General features: G+C 41.6%; 1 protein-coding gene across 1 annotated transcript; it reads left to right on the top strand.

Annotated features, from left to right (window-relative positions):
* The first annotated feature begins 1501 nt into the window (after positions 1–1501).
* tmem30c (transmembrane protein 30C) lies at positions 1502–17782 on the top strand. The gene is made up of 7 exons (XM_007895748.2): positions 1502–1826; positions 3582–3695; positions 5883–5990; positions 8246–8336; positions 10791–10934; positions 15933–16136; positions 17362–17782. Exons 1-7 carry the CDS (start codon positions 1590–1592, stop codon positions 17547–17549), a joined length of 1086 nt encoding a protein of 361 aa, XP_007893939.2. The 5' UTR covers positions 1502–1589; the 3' UTR covers positions 17550–17782.
* Positions 17783–19439: the final 1657 nt, after the last annotated feature.

A 19439-nucleotide genomic window follows, 5' to 3' on the forward strand; every position in this document is an offset into this window, starting at 1 on the left:
GGTGCTATATCAAATACAAAATTCCAAGTACGACTATTATTGTTATTATCACAATACTACCAGTCAGGGTAATGGTTTCAAGCTAGAGGGTACGAGGTTGAGAAGGAAGGTGTGTCTGAAATGTATGATTGTCAAACGGGGTAAAGTGAATCATTGCTAAAGTAGCTGGTAATCTGTCTGACCCAGAATCACACAATCCCAGCACAATGATCTATTGCACCATTTACACTAGGTCTGGTATTTTACAAGCCACTTGACACTACATTCTCTCTGCCTCTCTCTCCCCCTCTCCTTGCCTTTTATTGAAGCACTTAGAAAACATTTGTGGCCAGTTCAGAGTTTTGGTTGGTGCTCATTACAATGTAATCGTGGAGTGTTTCCTTACTTTTCCCTTTTATGTATTAATAAGCATTTATGTTTAAAGTGACAATCCGATCAGATGCAGCTTATAAATGATCGACCTTCACTTACTCCAGAACTGAGATATATTAATAATGCTAATAATCTTTTGCATTGATATAGCACCTGCAAATGTCCCAAGGCCTCAAAGGGTTTCATATGACGATTAGCTGTAGAAGAAGGAATTTTGTTCCTGTTTCCTGGCCAACAATCCCTCAAATAAAATTGGTCATTCACTTCATGGCTGTTGTGTTCACCTACAATATACATTGTCTGTACACTTAATGGTAGATCCTTTAAAGCACTTTTGAGACATTCTCCAGATTGAAAGTTGCTACATAATATATAATATAATAATAATCCTTGCATTTGATATAACGCTTTTCACGTCTTCTCAACGTCTCAAAGCGCTTCAGAGAATAGACTGTAAAGTGAATTGACTGTATATTTGCGGGCAAAACGCAGCAGCCAATTGCACACAGCAGTGTCCCACAAACAATCGTAGATTGAAAATGACCAATTTATAATTGTTTTTTGTTTTGGAGGGATTATTATTAGGCATGTGGAGTAAGGAAACTTGCCCAAGGTTTCGCCCAAGGTTTCACATCAAATAGAAGGATTATTATTATTAAATATTATTATGTAGTGCAGTGACTATTTATTGTTTTTTATTATAAAAGTAATGGAGCACCTTTCACAAGGGGAAAACTCCTCAAACGAATTTACAGGATTTATTATTATTAATAATTTACTGATAATAGTAAATCCTGTAAAGTCGTTTGAGGAGTTTATTAATTTATTTTTAAATTTATTAATAATAATATATACTAATAATGCTTGCATTTAACATAGTGCCTTATCACCCTGACAAGATGTCTCAAAGCGCTTTACAGAAAATACTGAAAATATTTTGTAAAATGCGGCAGCCAATTGCACACAGCAAATAAGAATAGTGACTGTGTATTTTGTGGGCGGAAAATCTGAACTGGTTCCAACATAAGTATTCCCGATCTCTAGAATAGGTGGCCGAAACAACCCATAAGTTAATAAGTAACTATGGGAGTATCAAAGGTTTCCAAGTTGTCGACACAGAACCGAGCCAAGTCGAGCAGAGCAGAAATCCTTGGTTGAAGCCTTGAGGTGCCATATAGATATAGAACAGTGGTTTTGTTACAGTCGTTGACAAAATTATGGGGAAAAAAGCTTCAAGGGAAAAAGATTCAAAGGAAAAAGGAGATACCGGTTTAGAGAGTGAGGATCTCTTGAACCAGCCAGATAATTCGGCTTTCAAACAGCAAAGACTTCCCGCATGGACTCCATTTCTAAATGCTAAAAACGTGCTGCCAACTATTTACATCACTGGAGTGTTCTGCATTAGCGTTGGGATCTTCCTGCTTGTGATCGACGGGAGAGTGAAAGAGTTTCAGGTCTGTACAGTGGGGTCACCGTTGAAACTCTCCTCTGGATATGGATTTATGTTTCCTAAGAAATAGCTAGCATAAGTGATAACCCTTAAGATTTACAAGTAAGAATCCACCCACATTTAATTGATTGGGTGTGATATCCCTGCCTGGTACAGCGTTTAAAACTGGGCCTTCCTAGGTGTGCCATTGAATGAGCAGCGACAAATCAAACCTTTTGTCCTTTCATTTTCCTTTCTATGTATTCAGTAAAACAGAAATGCACAAACTGATTAATCAAAGCGAACAAGATTTGACAGGCCTGCCTTCTTCAGAGAAGAATAAAGATGCTGAATGTTATTTTAAAATAATAGAAGTTCAAAAGCGGTTAAAAAGCGGTGAGAGTTCACTCTCACAAAGCTCGTTCTTCAAAGATTGCTCCTATGAACCTTGCTTTTTATTGAGCGAACCCTCCGTCGCAAGAGGTGCTGCTCTGATGTTAAATGCTGCCGTTTGCCATATTTAAGTGTTTACCCCAATAAATGTCTCGGCAAATCTATGCGTGTAAAGATTTTCACATTATTTGCACAATTTGGGGGCTGTGGTGGGGTGTGTGAATGTGGTTTTACACTGGTTTTAAAATTGCATTTTAAAAAGTTAAAATAATTTTTGAAAAACTATACATAAAATCTCTACACTTGGGTAGCTGAGCTGCCTAAATATTTAACTTATTATTAATAATAATACTGTCATTTGATATAGCACATTTCGCATCAGTAGAATGTTTCAAAGCTGGATAAACTGTAAAATGTAGTAACTGTGTAACTTGTGGGTGAAAGCAGCAGCGTATCTGTGCGCAGCAATGTCCCACAAACAGCCATGAAGTAAATGTCTAATTTTATTTGGGGGAATTGTTGGCAATGGTACTGGGAGAAACTCCTTCCTCTTTTCGAATGGTGCATTTGAACTTTAAATTATGGGGATTTAAAAAATAATAGAAATACATTATTAAGGCATTGTCCCTTGACTAGGAGAGCTGAGCTGGATTCCCAGCCTGCCCTGCCCTACCCTCTCAATATCAGATGCCCCTGGGAGCACCTCATGCAAGAAGCTCACAGACCTAAGATCATTATTCAGGTCCCATGTGCATTATTATTGAGGAAACACAGTTCTTCCCTCTGTTTGTTCTCAAAGGCCAGACGGGAACTGAAAGCCAAGCAGCGAGAATGTTCAGTAATCTCTCGATGCATGTCCTTTTAAGTAGTTAAATGGTTACTGACTATTAGAAGGGCACTAGTGTAACAATCTGTTCAGTGTTATGGTACTGATGGTTAATGTATCATATCTCATCCTCCCACCCCATTGCACTGAGATAGATCTTTTCCAGGTCCCTTCATCACTGCTGTAGATAATACAGGTTCTGTCACTGACGAGTGCCTCTCACTCAGTCAGTTGGATATAGTTTGCGGATTGTGCTAACCATGTGCACAGAGGGAATTACAGTTGCTCTCCATCATGTAGTTAACCAATTATTCCTTGCCAACAAATACGCAGTCATTAAACTTTACAGGAAAATCTTGAGAAGTGCTTTGAGAGACCTCGACATGATAAGGCGCAATATCAAATGCAAGGATTATTATTTATTTTAAGCGTGGCAGTGGATCACTGCGTGTGGTGTGGATTTTCAGCAGTGGATGTCTTTACCTTTAGCAATAATAAATTTGCGTCTGCCTGGAGATGGATGTGTCAATCGATGTTAACAGGGTGCTTCCTCTGTGATAGGTTGATTACACGGATGGAGCTTGTCAACACTGTAGCTTGTTGCGAGAGGACTGGCGCAATTGGACCAAACCGTGCACCTGTACCATAAACTTCACTCTGGAGGAAAGTTTCCAGGTAAGTTCCGCAAAACATCTATCTCGCTGAAGTTAATAGAAAGCATTATCCTAAATATACACACAAGGGATATAGGATGGTGTGGGAATGGGTATTGGGGGGAGTAAGGAGTGGGTGGAGATTCATGTGGAATATAAACACTGGCATGGACTGGTTGGAGCACAGAATTCACAGAATAATTCTGGTTACATCCAAGCCATGATGATTGTTTTGGAGCATATGCCCTTCGTATTTCCTGCAAAGTCAGGACACATGTCAGTCATTCTGACACCGCTTTTGTGACCTGCTTATTGGTTCAAACTTAATTTTAGTTGCTGCTAAGTGAGAGAAACTGCACGGCAAGTAACTGCAGACGCAATAACTGCATGTTGTAATACAAAACCAGAGAAAACGGGATCTCTCTGTTTCAAAGCCCTCACTGACACCAGGTCTACCAATTTGTTTAAAAGGGAATCAGCTGGATTGTTGGAAAATAATCAACTTGCATTTATAAGGGCCCTTTACGCAGGTGAGGGCTGCTCTGAACAATGGCATAGTTTGATGCTAAATCTGTACTTTTTGCAAAGAGAAAGCAGTTTCTCCCTGTGTCCTGGCCCAAAAAAAACAAATAAAATTGTTATTCACATCTTGGTGTTTGTGTGACATCGTTGAGTGCAAACTGGCTGCTACATTCGCCTACAAAATACACAGTCTCTCCAGTTTACAATAAATCCTGTGAAATGCTTTGAGACATCCTCCTAATGTGATAGGTGCTATAGTAATTGCAAGGGTTTCTTACGATATTGGAACTCGAGTTGCTGAGAGCATTGCTGCCACATACTGTTGATGTCTTTTTTTGGCTATAACTGAGATTTTATCAGGGGGCTAATGTGGACTCATGAACTAGCCCTGTGTCAGGAAATAAGATCCCTGTAGCCTGGGAGCAGCTTTGTGCAGAGATGACTCCAGTCAGTCTCCATAACACCTCTCCTCTATCTTCTCCAGTGAGTCAAGCAATCAGAGCATTGTGATACGTGGCACGATTAATCATTCCAGGGCACTGAAGAGAAAAAATAAATGAGCAACCAGTTTCAGATTGATCATAATCCTTATGTTTAATATAGCTTCAAAAGATTCTGAACAACATTACAGATAATTGCTGTCAAATGCAGTGTCTGTATTTCTAGGTGAACATAGATGAACAGTTTGTTCATAGCAAGGTTCTACAAATAGCCATGAAGTGAATGATCAATTTATGTGGGAGATTATATAGGACAACGGGAGAAACTCCCTGCTTATGCTGTTCTGCGGTCTTTAATAATAATAATAATATAATAATCCTTGTGTTTGATATAGTGCTTTTCACATCTTATAGACATCTCAAAGCGCTTCACAAAATATACCATAAAGTGAATTGATGTCTTTTTTGGCTCTAACTGTATTGACTCTATATTTTGTGGGCGAAACGCGGCAGCCAGTTGCGCACAGCCATGTCCCACAAACAGTCGTGGATTGAAGTGACCAAATTATTATTGTTTTTTTTCTTGAGGGATTATGATCAGGTGTGTGGAGTAAGGAAACTTGCCCTGCCGGGAATTGAACTCAGGCCTCTCGCTTGCGAGGCGAGTGCTCTAACCACTGAGCTACAGGACTCCACTTAATATCCACTTAAACAACAGAAAGACAGGTTCTTGGTTTAACATCTATATTTTAAGGATGGTATCTTCAACAGAACTTCCCCAGCCTGGACAGTAAGCTTAAGTGCGTGGCTGGAACCCACAACATCCTGACGCAGGGGAGACAGGACTATCAACAACAACAAATAACAACAACAAATTACATTTGTATGGTGCTTTTCACATCAGGAGGTGTCCCAAGGCGTTGGATAGTCAGGGATCCGCACCTGAGCTGGTGGTTGTGATTCAGGAGATGTGGAGGCGGGATAGTAGGGGTAGGAGGGTCACCTAAAGCACAGTCGAAGAGGAAAGTCTTGAGACAAGTCTTGAAGGAGGCAAGGGTGGGGGCGAGGTGGAGGGATTGTGGGATGGAGTTCCAGAGGGTGGGGGCAGAGACAAGCAGATACCTTTAGATTTCCCTTTGTACAACCTCAAGATCCCAGCATAGATAGTGCCTACAGTTGTTGGCGATGGTATGCACACACTCTCTCCCTTTGTCTAACCAATTGTCTCCTTCATGATTCCTCTCCAGGGTGATGTTTTCATGTATTATGGATTGAGAAACTACTACCAGAACCATCGACAGTATGGGATTTCCAGGGATAATGCACAGTTATTGGGATTACCAAGAAGATTAAAGGTACTGACCCTGACAATCGTTTATTCTTTGATACGTCCTCCTAGTATAAACATAAGAACATAAGAATTTGCCAGACAAAAGAAGAACAAGGTCCATCCAATTCGCCTTCCACCATCCTGGCAGTCGCATGCACATCTCACGCCCCAAACTAGATACTATATACTGAGAAGTTACTTCCTGAAAGGAATTGATCTAATTCGCTTTTGATAGAATCAAAACTTTCTGCTTCTGCCGTCTCCCAAGGGAGCCTATTCCATACATTTACAACTCACTCACTGAGATAGTATTTCCGTAGATTTGTTTTGAATTTACCCCCCCTTCAATTGCAGGCCATGTCCTCTGGTTCTAGATGCAAAATATGAAATGCATGGATTTTTTTTGAAAGTGTAAAATGGAAATGCTGCCACCCTGACGATAAACCTATCACGGCTTTGAACCCCAATATTCTGATTGTTGATATAGTGGAGCCTCGTTATAACGCAGTGCTTTAATCCGTAAAATGATTATAATCAGGTCTCCGCCAATGTCACTTCCTGTGCGCTGTGCGTGCGCAAATCAGGAACTGATGTCGGCGGCAACCTGATGACCTGGAAGTCAGCGTTTTTTACCATGCCCACTTCAAGGGGAAAAATATGTAAAATTTGAACAGACAAAATTGCAAAATACTACTCATCTCTAATCTCATCCCATCCTGCCCTATTCCCCTTCTCTTTCACCTTTATGTTGACTATCCAGTTATATATAGAAGCCCAAAGCCACCCATTCAATCCCACAGTTCCTCACCTGTCAGCTCAGCTAATAACTGAACATAAGATAAGAACATAAGAATTTGCCAGGCGAAAGAAGACCAAGGTCCATCTAGTTTACCTTCCACCATCCTGGCAGTCACTTGACATGTTGTGTCCCAAACTATACACTGTAAACTGACACAAGATCACAAGATGGATCGGCAGAAGAAGGCCCTTTGGCCCATTTGATCTCATCCTTTCAGAATACCCACCCTACTGTCCTCCCGTTAAGCTGTTTCCTAAATGAAAATGACATAATGCAACAGCAAGCACTGAACGGCTGTCAAATTCCTTTTGTTGAAGATCTCCCACAGTCACGTTGAATTAATTTAATTTCTTAATGAAAGCTGGGGGGAAGAGAAAATACTGCCAACATGACTAACTTTATTAGACTTTCAGTACGTGAACATGAATGATTTTTATGCATCCACATTCTGTAACTTTGCCCTCTTTTTATGCTATAAGTTCTTCCACTAAAGTATATCCAGATCTCTGCAGCTCGTGTCCTCTCCCGCACCAGGCTCCGTGACCCCATCACTCCCACCCTCACCCGCCTCCACTGGCTCCCCATCCCCCAGAGGATAGAGTTCAAAATCCTCATCTTCAACTTCAAGGCCCTCCACAGTTTTTGCCCTCCTTTCCTCTGCGACTTGCTGACCCCATATCAACCTCTCTGCTCAGCATTGTATCAACACTGAGAAATACCTCTCGCCATTGACCGAGAGTCTAACCTCACTGTTGAGGCTGAGGAGCCTGACACCAATGCATACTGAACCTGTCAGGTACAATGCTAGGGGCGTGCTGCATTGTCGGAGGTGCCATCCTTCAGATACCTTAAAAAGAGTCAACTGCAGGGGGATGGGGAAAGGCCAGGTGAATGGAACTGAAGAATTGCTCTTAAGGAAGCTGGCACAGACACGATGGGCTGAATAACCTTCTTCTATGCCATCAATTTCTATGGTTCTATGAGATGTTAAACTCGGGTCTCGTCTGCCTGTTCAGGTGGACATCAAATATCCCATTGGACCTATTTGGAAAAGGAAGGGTGTCTCTCAGTGTCTTGGCCAACAATCCCCCAAATAAAATTGGGCATTCACTTCATGGCTGTTTGTGGGACATTGCAATGTGCAAAGCAGCTGCCGTGTTTTCCTACAAATTACACTGATACCAATTCCCAGCACCTTGGGACGTCCTCCCAACGTGAAAGGCGCTATACAAATGTAATTTTGTTATTGTTGTTATTGTACCTCTTTCAACCTTAATACCCGAAGAACGCATTTTTTGTTAACCTCACCTGGGGATTGTTATTTGAAGTTTGCGAAATGACCGACTGTCGTCTTAGCGTTAGGGTTATTGTCTTGAAACTTTTAAGAAAGGGTCGAATTTTGGAAAATTCTTAACGTTCACCCTAAATTTTGGAAGCAATCCAAATGCTGTAATTCTGTTGTTGTTTTGGATCCAATGCAGACGCCTAGCGATAGCTGTCAGCCTTTTAACACAGATGGGAATGGAAATCCTATTGCTCCATGTGGCGCTGTAGCCAACAGCCTTTTTAATGGTAAGCACTGAAGTCTTTGTGCTTTTTTTGCTGTTTGTTCGGCAAACGTTGAACTTTCAGCTACTTTGCCCGTGTCCTTCCATCCCCACCCTCTGCAACTCTCTTCCAAATCCCCTCTGCTTCATCTTGCCTCCCTCCCTCTCTCGCTCCCCACTTTTGAAACTGTCTAAAGACGCATCTCTTTGATTGCACTTTTAACTGCTCCACCTCCTACTTTGCTCTTCCTATATCCATCTCAGCTCAGGCTCCCACTGAATTTTTTTGTAAACCACTTTCAGATGTTCTACCTAGATAGATATTCTATCTAGGTGAAAGGTGCTGCAGTGAATCCCCATTGTAACACAGTGTTATGAGATCCATAAAATCCATAAAATGTTAAGACATCCTCTTGCGGGTTAGAGATTGCAGATTTGACTCCAAATGTGCAACATGAGGATAATCAAAGACTAAAACACATTTCCAGGAAGGGTGGTTGAGGGCAGGACACTGGACTCATTTAAAAAGTAGTTTAATGCTGTGAGGGGCAGAAGATAGGGTGGCTCTTTCACTGAAACCATACATTCTAATCCCAATTCAGAAGATCACAAGATCACAAAATTGGTCTGGATGAAGAAGACTCTTTGGCCCACCAGATCTCATTCTTCCAGAACACCCACCTTACCATTCCCTCCATCACCGTGTGGAGTCCTGTAGCTCATTGGTTAGAGCACTCACCTCGCAAGCGAGAGACCTGGGTTTGATTCCCGGCAGGTAAAACCTTGGGCAAGTTTCCTTACTCCACACATCTGATAATAATCCCTCAAGAAAAAAAAACAATAATAAATTGTCACTTCAATCCATGACTGTTTGTGGGACACTGTTGTGCGCAACTTGGCTGCTGCATTTTGCCCACAAATGTACAATCAATTCACTTCACAGTATATTCTGTGAAGCGCTTTGAGACGTCTAGAAGACGTGAAAAGTGCTATTATCAAATGCAAGGATTATTATATTATTATTATTATTATCACTGCATCGAGCTGCTTTTTAAGTGAATTACAGTCTTTGATTACCCTTCATGCTCTTTCTCCGTACGCTTCTGTATTAATTCTCTGCAAGCACTTACCCATTTCCTTTTATAATGTTGTCATGGCCTTAACCACAATTGCCACTAAATCTAATAACCCTCTAATCTTCTGTTCTAATAACTTGCTGTATGCGTGTAAACAAAATCATCTAACCCCATTAACTCTTCCAGTGACAATCCTGAACTGAAGCCCGCTGGTAACCGATTCACCAACCAACTCTATATGATCTAAGTTGTCACGTAACCTTTTCCTTCACGTGTCTACATTCCCCGAGTGCTCTGGTAAAGGCTGTCTGAGCGCAGTGATTGACAGCTCTAGTGCTAACTGACCGGGGAGCATGAATGCATGGAGATGGAAAGTGCTCTAACAAATCTTGACTTTGTTGCACAGTATCCAACATATAGCTATTGTGGGCTCTGTGCCTGCTAGCGTACCTCCTGCGGAGCGTAAGAAAACACGATGCAATCAGTCCAAATACATTCCTTAACTGATCAGGAGGTTTTAGATTTAATATGGAAGCAGATTAAATGAAAGCCTGATCACAATCGTGTCTAATGGAGCGAAACGATATCCGCAGGCTGCTTTTGGAGTGCGGTGAGTTTCTGGGACAGATAGGAGAAAGAATGATGTGATTCGAGTTGTGACTGTCTGGTGACCTTTTGATGAGAAAACAGGCTCTCGTTTGAGGAGGGAAGGGGGGGGAGGGGAATAAAATACCCTAAACAAATTACAACCTAAAAAAAAGGGTTGACCGTGAGTTCAGAGATACATTTTTATGTTTTTCCGTAAGACTGACATGCAGTGTAAAGACAATCATCCTTAGTCCTGTAATTCAAAAACTATACCTACAATAAAGTGTCCAACAAATAATAATAATAATAATCCTTGCATTTGATATAGCACCTTATCACGTTGTTGAGACATGGCAAAGAGCTTCACAGAATATACTGTAAAGTGAATCGACTGTGTATTTTTGGACAAATCGCAGCAGCTAGGACTGTTGCTCCTCTAAAGGGCTATGGCTTGTAGGATTGAGTTAATGTCTTCACCTCCAGGCTGCCTCCTCTTCCCTGGGTCGGCTCCAGAGTAGACCTGAGGAAACATTTTGGACATTTTGGAAAGGCTGAGTCACTGGGCAACATCTTTAACTAGGACTGGTGTAGGACGAGCAAACTACTTCTAATCTTACATTACAAGGTCGCAAGATCAGTTTGCTGTGGCGAGGGGGCAAGAGATGATTAAAAAGCCAGGATCTTGTCCAATCCATTTGACAGAGTGACAGAGCACTTTGAAAACTTTGAAAGCTTATCCATAGGTCAAAGAGAGACTATCTGGTTCAGTGGCTGAGATTCAGTGGTTCACGTTAATCTTTTTTTCTGTCTTTCAGATACCTTTTCTCTTTTGTTCCTACCCAACACTAGCTGTGAAAGGACCATTTCGCTGCTGGACAGGGACATCACTTGGTGGACGGACAGGAATATAAAGTTTAGGAATCCTGTTCCACACAATAACCTTTCAGCGGCTTTTGCAGGTTTTCATTTTATTGCTCAGTTTTTATAGGTTGTATAGTTACTAAGGTACACCATAAAAAAAATCATTGTATTCGTCAAGCAGCACACCATCTGGCTCAGTTGGTAGTGCTTTCATCTCTGAGCCAGAGGTTCAAACCCCATGTCGAGGACTTTGAGCTTGTAATCTAGACTTGGCATTCCACTACAGCATTGGGAAGCGCTACATTGCTGGGGGTGCAGTAACCCAAGATTCTGTCTATTGAGGTGGATCTTCAGGAATCCAAGACAGGAAAACAGAAGGAAGTTTTTCTTGGTGTCCTAGCTCGCAACCCTCCAGATATGTGGGTCATGATTGTTGGCGGGGCATTACGGTGTCAAACTGGCTGCTATATTTGCTTACTAATGAACAATCATTGCACTTAACAGTAACCACTGTGAAGCTTTGAGACATTTCGATGTTATAAGTGCTACGTCAAAGGATTATTATGACCATTGAGTGCACTGGTGTATGGCTTGTGCACTGTACAGGGTAAAGCTTTACCAGGTCCAAGTTTGTTTCAATCCGCATCTGATAAATACTATGCTGATTTTCAAAAATTCTGATTTAAACATTTCTCCTCCAACCGATACGGACACGTGGAGTCCTGTAGCTCAGTGGTTAGAGCACTCGCTTTGCAAGCGAGAGACCTGAGTTCAATTCCAGGCAGAGGGCGAAACCTTGGGCAAGTTTCCTTACTCCACACAGAATCTAATAATAATCCCTCCAAAACCAAAAACAATAATAAATTGGTCATTTTCAATCTACGACTGTTTGTGGGACATTGCTGTGCACAATTGGTGGCCGCGTTCGCCCACAAACATATAGTCAATTCACTTTACAGTGTGTTCTGTGAAGCGCTTTGGGACGTCCTCCCGACGTGAAAAGCGCTATATCAAATGCAAGGATTATTATTATTATTGGAGGGATTTATTTACTCGGAAGGCAATTAATGGCTGGAACAGGTTACCAGGAATGATGGCTGAGGCCAGAGGGCTGGACTCATTTAACAAGCAGCTTGAAGTTGTGAAAGGAGTATATATATATATATATATATATATATATGTATGTGTGTGTATTTATGTTGCAACGTTCAGAAAGATGAAATGTTAAAAGCAGTTCAGCAACAACTGAGTGGTTGTGATTGTAAATTGCAGACAGATTGGTGTCATGGGTCACGCTGGGTGTAGTGATGAGGAAGTGTTGATCCATGCAGTGTGTATAACTGGATGTCACGGCACTGACTGCTTCCTCTCGAATCTGAATCTGAATCTGCTTCGGTTCGTGTCTGAGGATGGAATTACACATCTGTTGCTGCCAACCAGCCGAGTGCCCTCTTCATTACTGAAAAGGCCAGCTGGGTGCAGGATGTTCACGTGCATCTGCTTCCATCAGAGAGTCTGTTCAAGTCTACGTATCCTTCGGAAAAAAAAGTCTTCCAGACAAGATAACATCCAAACCATATTAATTTCAGGGAAAGAGTGGGAAATGCAAGGATTATGATCATTATTATTATTATTATTAATAATACTATCTTTCCCCACATTCCAAGTCAATAAAGGGGAATAACTGCTCCTTGTCTGACTTTCTCTCGGCTGGGTGTGGTTCCACAAGCAACTAGTTTCCCTCCATTCCATTCCTTGCCCAAGTGGCTATTAATGATAATAATAATAATAATAACAATAATAATAATAATCCTTGCATAGTGCCTTATCACATCTCAAAGTACTTCTCAGAATATACGGTAAAGTGAATTGACTATGTATTTTGTGGGCAAAACGCGAGCAGCCAATTGTGCACAGCAGTGTCCCACAAACAGTCGTGGATTGTGTGACCAATTTTTGTATCCATTGGGAACCTCGATACAGTAAGAGTAGGCATCGCAGACGAGCCTGACCTCCCTCACTTGGCAAACACAACCAGTAGAGGTTGTTACGGATGTACCAGGCGCAGGAACTCAGGCTTGTTTTCCCTTCCCTCATCAATTTAGCCTCTCGATTGCAACCCTGCCTGAGAACAACAAACTCAGCACGGGCCGGGATTAGAACCAGTGATCTCCTGATCTGTAAACTGCAGTTCTCTCCAACACATACTATTGAGGCTGTACCTATCCCAAAGAATACTTTTAATGTGCTTAATACCAATCGGTATTTATATACACCCTGATTTTACAGATACTTGGCTGTTTTTCTTCCTCATGATGTTTAACGGAAAAAGCAGCTTGAAAGCTGCAATGAATATTTTTATTTTGATAGACTTATTTTTTTAAAAAAGGTTTGCAAGCGTCTAGATGTTGCGTCTCGGTCTCTGTGGTCACCAGAGTAAAGAAAGTGAATCATACTTTTTGTAGGACCTCTGCCAATGCCATTCTCCTAAGGGATGGAGGGAATTTGTTTTATTTTCCCCAAACACAGAGTGATGAAGGATATCCTTTTTTCAAAAGTGATCTCAGATACACATTTTATTAATTATCAACTTCAAAATACTTAAAAGCATGAATGACACAGTTGCAGGCAAATGTTTTGAACAGCCCCAAACTCTGGAACTTCTATCCTTCCGCCTCATGCCCGCTCTATCTACAAATCTGAACTTAAAACCTATCTCTTTGACCTGCTCACCCCCCACCGCCCCCGTCCTGAAAATTCTTCATTAAACCCTGCCATTGTGAAGCGCTCCGAGATGTTATCTTGCGTGAAGGGCGCTATATAAATGTAAGCTGTTATTGTTGTATCCTGCTTGGAGATCAGTGATATGAGATGAGGCCAGTGCTTTGCTGATCATGATCGCTAGTGTAGTTTGAATATTTTACAAACATAAAGGCTTGTACTGTGGCAGAGATAGCAGCTGTTATTCTATCTACAGTGTAACACCTGCTTACAGTCCAAAGACCTCTTGGTGAACTTCCTCTGCGCTAGGAGCGTCCTGAAAAATTACATATTAGAGATTAATTATTAGTTAGTCAGTCAGGCTGGAGTGGAGCAGCACTCATCCTGCGTGAAGGCTGCTGTATCAATGTAAGTTGTTATTGTTATTAATAATAATAATAACCCTTGCATTTGATATAGCGCTAAGGCTACGTCTTCGAGATTATTAATAGTTATGTTAGACTGTAGGCCTTATTTGTGCTTGAGGGGGTATCCTCCACAATTCTAAAGTACTACATTAATTGTTTGTGGGACACTGCTGTGCATAATTGGCTGCCGCATTTCGCCCAGAAAATATACGGTCAATTTAATTTACAGTGTATTCTGTGAAGCGCTTTGAGACGTCTCGAAGACATGATAAGGTGCTATATCGAATGCAAGGATTATTATTATTATTATTAATTCTAGTGTCTAAGAAGTTGTGAAGTTGATTACAAAAAAGCTGAAATATCCCAACCCAGAGACTGAACTGAGGAAAGCATTGGAACCAGTCTGAAGCTCCGTGCACCATCAGTGAGCTGCAGTGATGCAATATAAACATTCCACCACCAGAGGCTGTTCACAAAGTACATTTAGTTCACTGTCTCCATCTAGCGGGAAATGTCATGTAATATATTGGACATCTTTGTCCTGGGAGCCGGTTGTCTGGAAGACAAAAGCAGGCAAAGCAAAGAAATTAAAAGGGAAAGTAACATGTTTGTGTTTTGTGATAGAAAGTTGGAGTTGAAACGCTAGCATGGCTCCATGTCTGTGTACCACAAATGTTATAGTACAATTCTACACCTGACTACTCCCTAAATCTTGCATTGTTGGAAGTGGCGTCCTTTGAATGAGATGTTAAATTGAGGTCCTGTCTGCCTGGTTCAGGTGGAGGCTTGAGATCCCAAAGCATTATTGAAAAAAGAGAGGACGGTTTCTTCCAGTAATCTCCCAATAATCTCCCCCGATAAAATTCGTCTTTCACTTCACGGCTGTTTGTGGGATATTGCTGGCAGAAAATTGGCTGCTGTATTCGCCTAAACTGGACTTTTGCATTATATCCAGTGAAGCGCTTTCAAGCACTTCCTGACGTGAAAGGTGTTATATCAAATGTAAGGATTATTTTTAATATTATCGATAAAAAACACAAGCTCTGTGATGTGATTGCCCTAAACAGAAGATTTGGATGTTCTTCATTGTAACCCCTCCAAAAAAATATTTGGGCACTCAATCCATGACTGTATGGAGGACACTGCTGTGTGCAATTGGCTGTCACGTTTCCTCCTCACAAAATACACAGTCAATCCACTTTACAATATATCCTGTGAAATGCTTTGAGACATCTCAACAACGTGATAAGATCCTTAACAAAACAAAAATAATAAAAATAATAATTTGTAGGACACTGCTGTGCGCAATTGGCTGCTGCGTTTCGCCCACAAAAAATATACAATCAATTCACTTTACAATATATTCTGTAAAGCACTTTGAGACGTCTCAAAGATGTGATAAGGCGCTACATCAAATGCAAGGATTATTCAAGGTGAATTGAAGTGCTGGAATGTAGACCACAGATTTGTGGCCATTGATTGCCTTCTAAATCTCTTGCTGTTCCATCAAGAGGAGACGTTGAGAAGAAGCTCCACTGACAGGGGAATGGGTTAATGATGTGTGGAGTTAGAGGAAAGGTAATAAATAAACAATAATAATAATAATAATAATAATAATCCTTGCATTTGATATAGCGCTTTTCACGTCGGGAGGACGTCCCAAAGCGCTTCACAGAACACACTGTAAAGTGAATTGACTGTATATTTGTGGGCGAACGCGGCAGCCAATTGCGCACAGCAATGTCCCACAAACAGTTGTAGATTGAAAATGACCAATTTATTATTGTTTTTGGTTTTGGAGGGATTATTATTAGGCTCTGTGTGGAGTAAGGAAACTTGCCCAAGGTTTCGCCCCGACTGGAATTGAACTCAGGTCTCTCGCTTGCAAAGCGAGTGCTCTAACCACTGAGCTACAGGACTCCAAAATGGCTTACCTCAACCTCTAAAGTTAAAATGTTTTGCTTTTAGGTACAGTGAGACCTCCAAACTGGCAGAAGGACATTTACACGCTAGGTCATGGCAATAACAATGGCTTTGTGAATGAGGACTTCATTGTCTGGATGAGAACTGATGCCTTCCCAAATTTCCGAAAGCTTTATCGATACTTGGATCGCAAAGAGGAGTTTGTCAACGGACTCCCTGCTGGGAATTACAGTATTAAGATTCAATATAGTATCCTTTACTGACCTGTCTCCCGCACTGTGCAATGGTAAGGTGGTCTACCTGCCTGTAATACCATAGGAATCTTTACCGTAAAGACCGTGGGGTTCAAGCCTCACACTGGGATTTGGGCTCATCATCTGGGCTGACACTACAGTACTGCGGGGGGAGCACTGTATTGTTGAGGATTTCTATCTTTGGTTGAGACGTTAAACCTGTTGTTTATTTTTATCATAAACAACAACAACAACAACAAGATTCCATTTATAAAGCGCCTTTCACGTCAGGAGGACGTCCCAAGGCACTGCACAGTTGGGTCATGACCTGAGCAGGGGGGAAATGGTCAGGGTGAGGGGAGGGGAGGGAGGGAGCGAGGAGGGGGAAATGGTCAGGGTGAGGGGAGGGAAGGGAGGGAGCGAGGAGGGGGGAAATGGTCAGGGTGAGGGGAGGGGAGGGAGCGAGGAGGGGGGAAATGGTCAGGGTGAGGGAGGGAAGGGAAGGAGCGAGGAGGGGGGAAATGGTCAGGGTGAGGGGAGGGAAGGGAAAGCTACCTGTTTGGGCAGTGTTAAAGATCCTGTAATGCTATTCAAAAAAAAAGGGTAATATCTATCTCCCAGTGCCCTTAGCAACAACCTGCCAGATTAAATTGGTCATTCATCTCATGGATCTTTGTGGGACCTTAGTGGTGCAAATGGTTGCCGAGTTTGCCTGCAAAATTAGTTGCTACACTTGATAATTGACACTTACGTAGCACCTTTCACATGTCCCAAGGCGCTTTTGAAGTTACATGTGAAGAAATTAGCGATGTTTTCACATGATACAATACGATACAAAATTACATTTGTATGGAGCCTTTCACTTCGGAAGGATGTCCCAAGGCGCTGAAAGGTAAGAAGGTGCTATCAAAACGCAGGTATTTTTCCTGTCAACAATTCTCCAGATAAAACTGGTCATTCACTTCATGACTGTGAGACAGAGTAGAGTGCAAATTGGCCGGTTGCCGAGTTCACCCCTACATTCACACAGTAACTGCACTTTACAGTAAAATCCCTTGAAGCACTTTTAAGATGGTCCGATGATGTGATAAGGGGCTATACCAAATGCAAGGATTACGAATTTCGCGTCTCAAATATCTAACCAAGCTTGGCAAGATGTCACTCCAACACGGGTAGGAGATGTGTCAATGTTTGCCTGTATTCTGTCTGTGAGTTTTGGGAACCTTAACTGCACGTATCAGATTACCCAGTCACTGCATTTGGAGGGAGGAAAGAAATGATTCTCTCAACTATGTCCTGGATGGGGAGTAAGAACTCTTTCCTTGGAATTGCCTACTGTGTGACCGGGGCGCTTTCTATCATTGCTGGCGTGCTTTTAACATTTGTCTCTTTGAAATTTGGAAAAAAACGGACTGCGTTTAAACGTTAAACACAAATCGTGTATTCAAATACACTGCAAGGGTGATGAGACTGGCTTAACCCTTCAAGCTACTGTCCATAGCCAATTGCGATGTGCTCTTTGAATCAGGGCATGCTCTTGCCCAAAATAAACTGCTGGGTCTTTGTAACTCATTCAATTCTCAGCATTGCGCTTTTTAGAAAATGTATAGACTTGCTTGCAAATAGACAGTCAATACTGTTCACAGTAAATTGTGCGAAGGCCCTTTGAGACATCCGACCGATGGGATGAGATGCTATATGAAATGCAAAGATTCTAATAATGTGAAGGGCATTTTTGCTAAAAAAGATATGGTTGCTTGTAAATATGCATAATGTTTGTGGTGATAGCAGGAGATGAGGGGGAAGGGTGAGGGGAGTGGGTGTTAAAAAATGATTTTTTTTACCACTGGTGGAGGTATAAAAGTTGTGATTGTTTCCTAACATTGATTAACACGAGGATTTGATTCAGAAACCACTGTGAATTTTACCCCCTTATTCCTTACAGAAAATATTTTTCAGTCTGTGTGTGTGTGTGTGTGTTGGCGGAGAGGCGATAGATTTGTGGTGGTCTACATCTCCTCCTGTTCCTGGAGTGATTTACCAATTATATCTCAGTGCTTCCCAAGAAGACACATGGGGGAGAGAGGTGGGTGATTAGAAAGTCCATCTGGGTCTAGATTCACTCTATTTATTTCACAGTGTACAGAATTTTGCAACGACAGCCTTAAATTTGAAACTGGTTTTCCGAAAAGTTTCATTTAAGAAACTACAGAAGGAATGCTACAAATTGCTACAGAATTAGAATAAATCTAGACCCAGGTAGAATTCCTCACCAGTGGTGAGGAGGATTATACAGAGAATCCAGTTAGCTGATAAAGAATTGGCTTTCCCTGTCTTTAGATTTTAGAACAAAGACGCAGTCACTACTCTATACAGTAAATCCTGTGAAGTTCTTTGCGACTACCTTCTGAAGTGTAAGTGTTAGCATGAATATTATTTCTTGCACTGCTCCACACACTTGTCCATCTTTGCTCCGTAATGTGTCCAAAGACCACTTTGCAACAGTTTTGCTCTCTTGCTATTAAATCTCAATTTTATCTAATGGTTTTCACATGAATTTGTAATTTGAGTTAGGTCATGTTTTCACACGATTGGGTGGTGCAGGGTAAGAACTTTAACCTTTCACCCCTTAGGTTGGGTTAGAAACTAGAACAGAGTACAGGATAGTATGCCTTGTCTGTAAAAAATCTTTAAAAGGCTGTTACTATCTTTTGAATTCAGGAATCTGTAACATAAGCAATGTCAGTAACTTTAAGTTTTCCAGATGTGGGCCTGACCGGACTTAAATGTAAAGCAGGTGAGACGTACCCCAGAATCCTTAAGGATTTTGTTTTGTGTCTGTTGCATCGGGAAAACCATCACCACGTTTAAGAGTATCTAAACCAGCCACTCCATCCCTAAACTCTGGAATCCTCTGCCTCAACCCCTCTATCTTTAAATCCCCATCTGAAGTTTTATCTCTTTCTCCATACCTATGGTCATCCTCTCCCTTTTCCCTTGCCCGTTGGCCAACCCTCCACTGTGCAGCACTCCGAGGCCCTACCCTAGTCTCAATATATATTAGTGCAACATATATATAAATGCAAGTTTTTGTTGTAGATGAGGGATTAATCTGCCTTTCTTCAGTAGCATGAGTTGTTCCAAATGTACAACTTCCCCACCAGGGTTGGATGCAGTCCCGGTTCCTCAAATAAGGAACAAAATGCATTTAGGAATGTGGCAAATGTCGACAACCCATATAGCCTCAACCATTCTGGTCTCTGGCTTACCAGCGACACCTATTGATCGTGGACATAGGCCGTACTTAGTTAAGAAAACC

The sequence above is a fragment of the Callorhinchus milii genome, unplaced genomic scaffold (assembly GCF_018977255.1).
Source record: "Callorhinchus milii isolate IMCB2004 unplaced genomic scaffold, IMCB_Cmil_1.0 Scaffold4, whole genome shotgun sequence".
In the NCBI taxonomy this organism is placed as follows: Eukaryota; Metazoa; Chordata; class Chondrichthyes; order Chimaeriformes; family Callorhinchidae; genus Callorhinchus; species Callorhinchus milii.

Bases quoted from the DNA above. Each gene is read 5' to 3' on its own strand.
- tmem30c (XM_007895748.2), top strand. From the start codon at position 1,590: ATGGGGAAAAAAGCTTCAAGGGAAAAAGATTCAAAGGAAAAAGGAGAT. The intron at 1,827-3,581 runs GTCTGTACAGTG...CCTCTGTGATAG, and splicing joins GGAGAGTGAAAGAGTTTCAG to GTTGATTACACGGATGGAGC. The intron at 16,137-17,361 runs GTATCCTTTACT...TGCACGTATCAG, and splicing joins CAGTATTAAGATTCAATATA to ATTACCCAGTCACTGCATTT.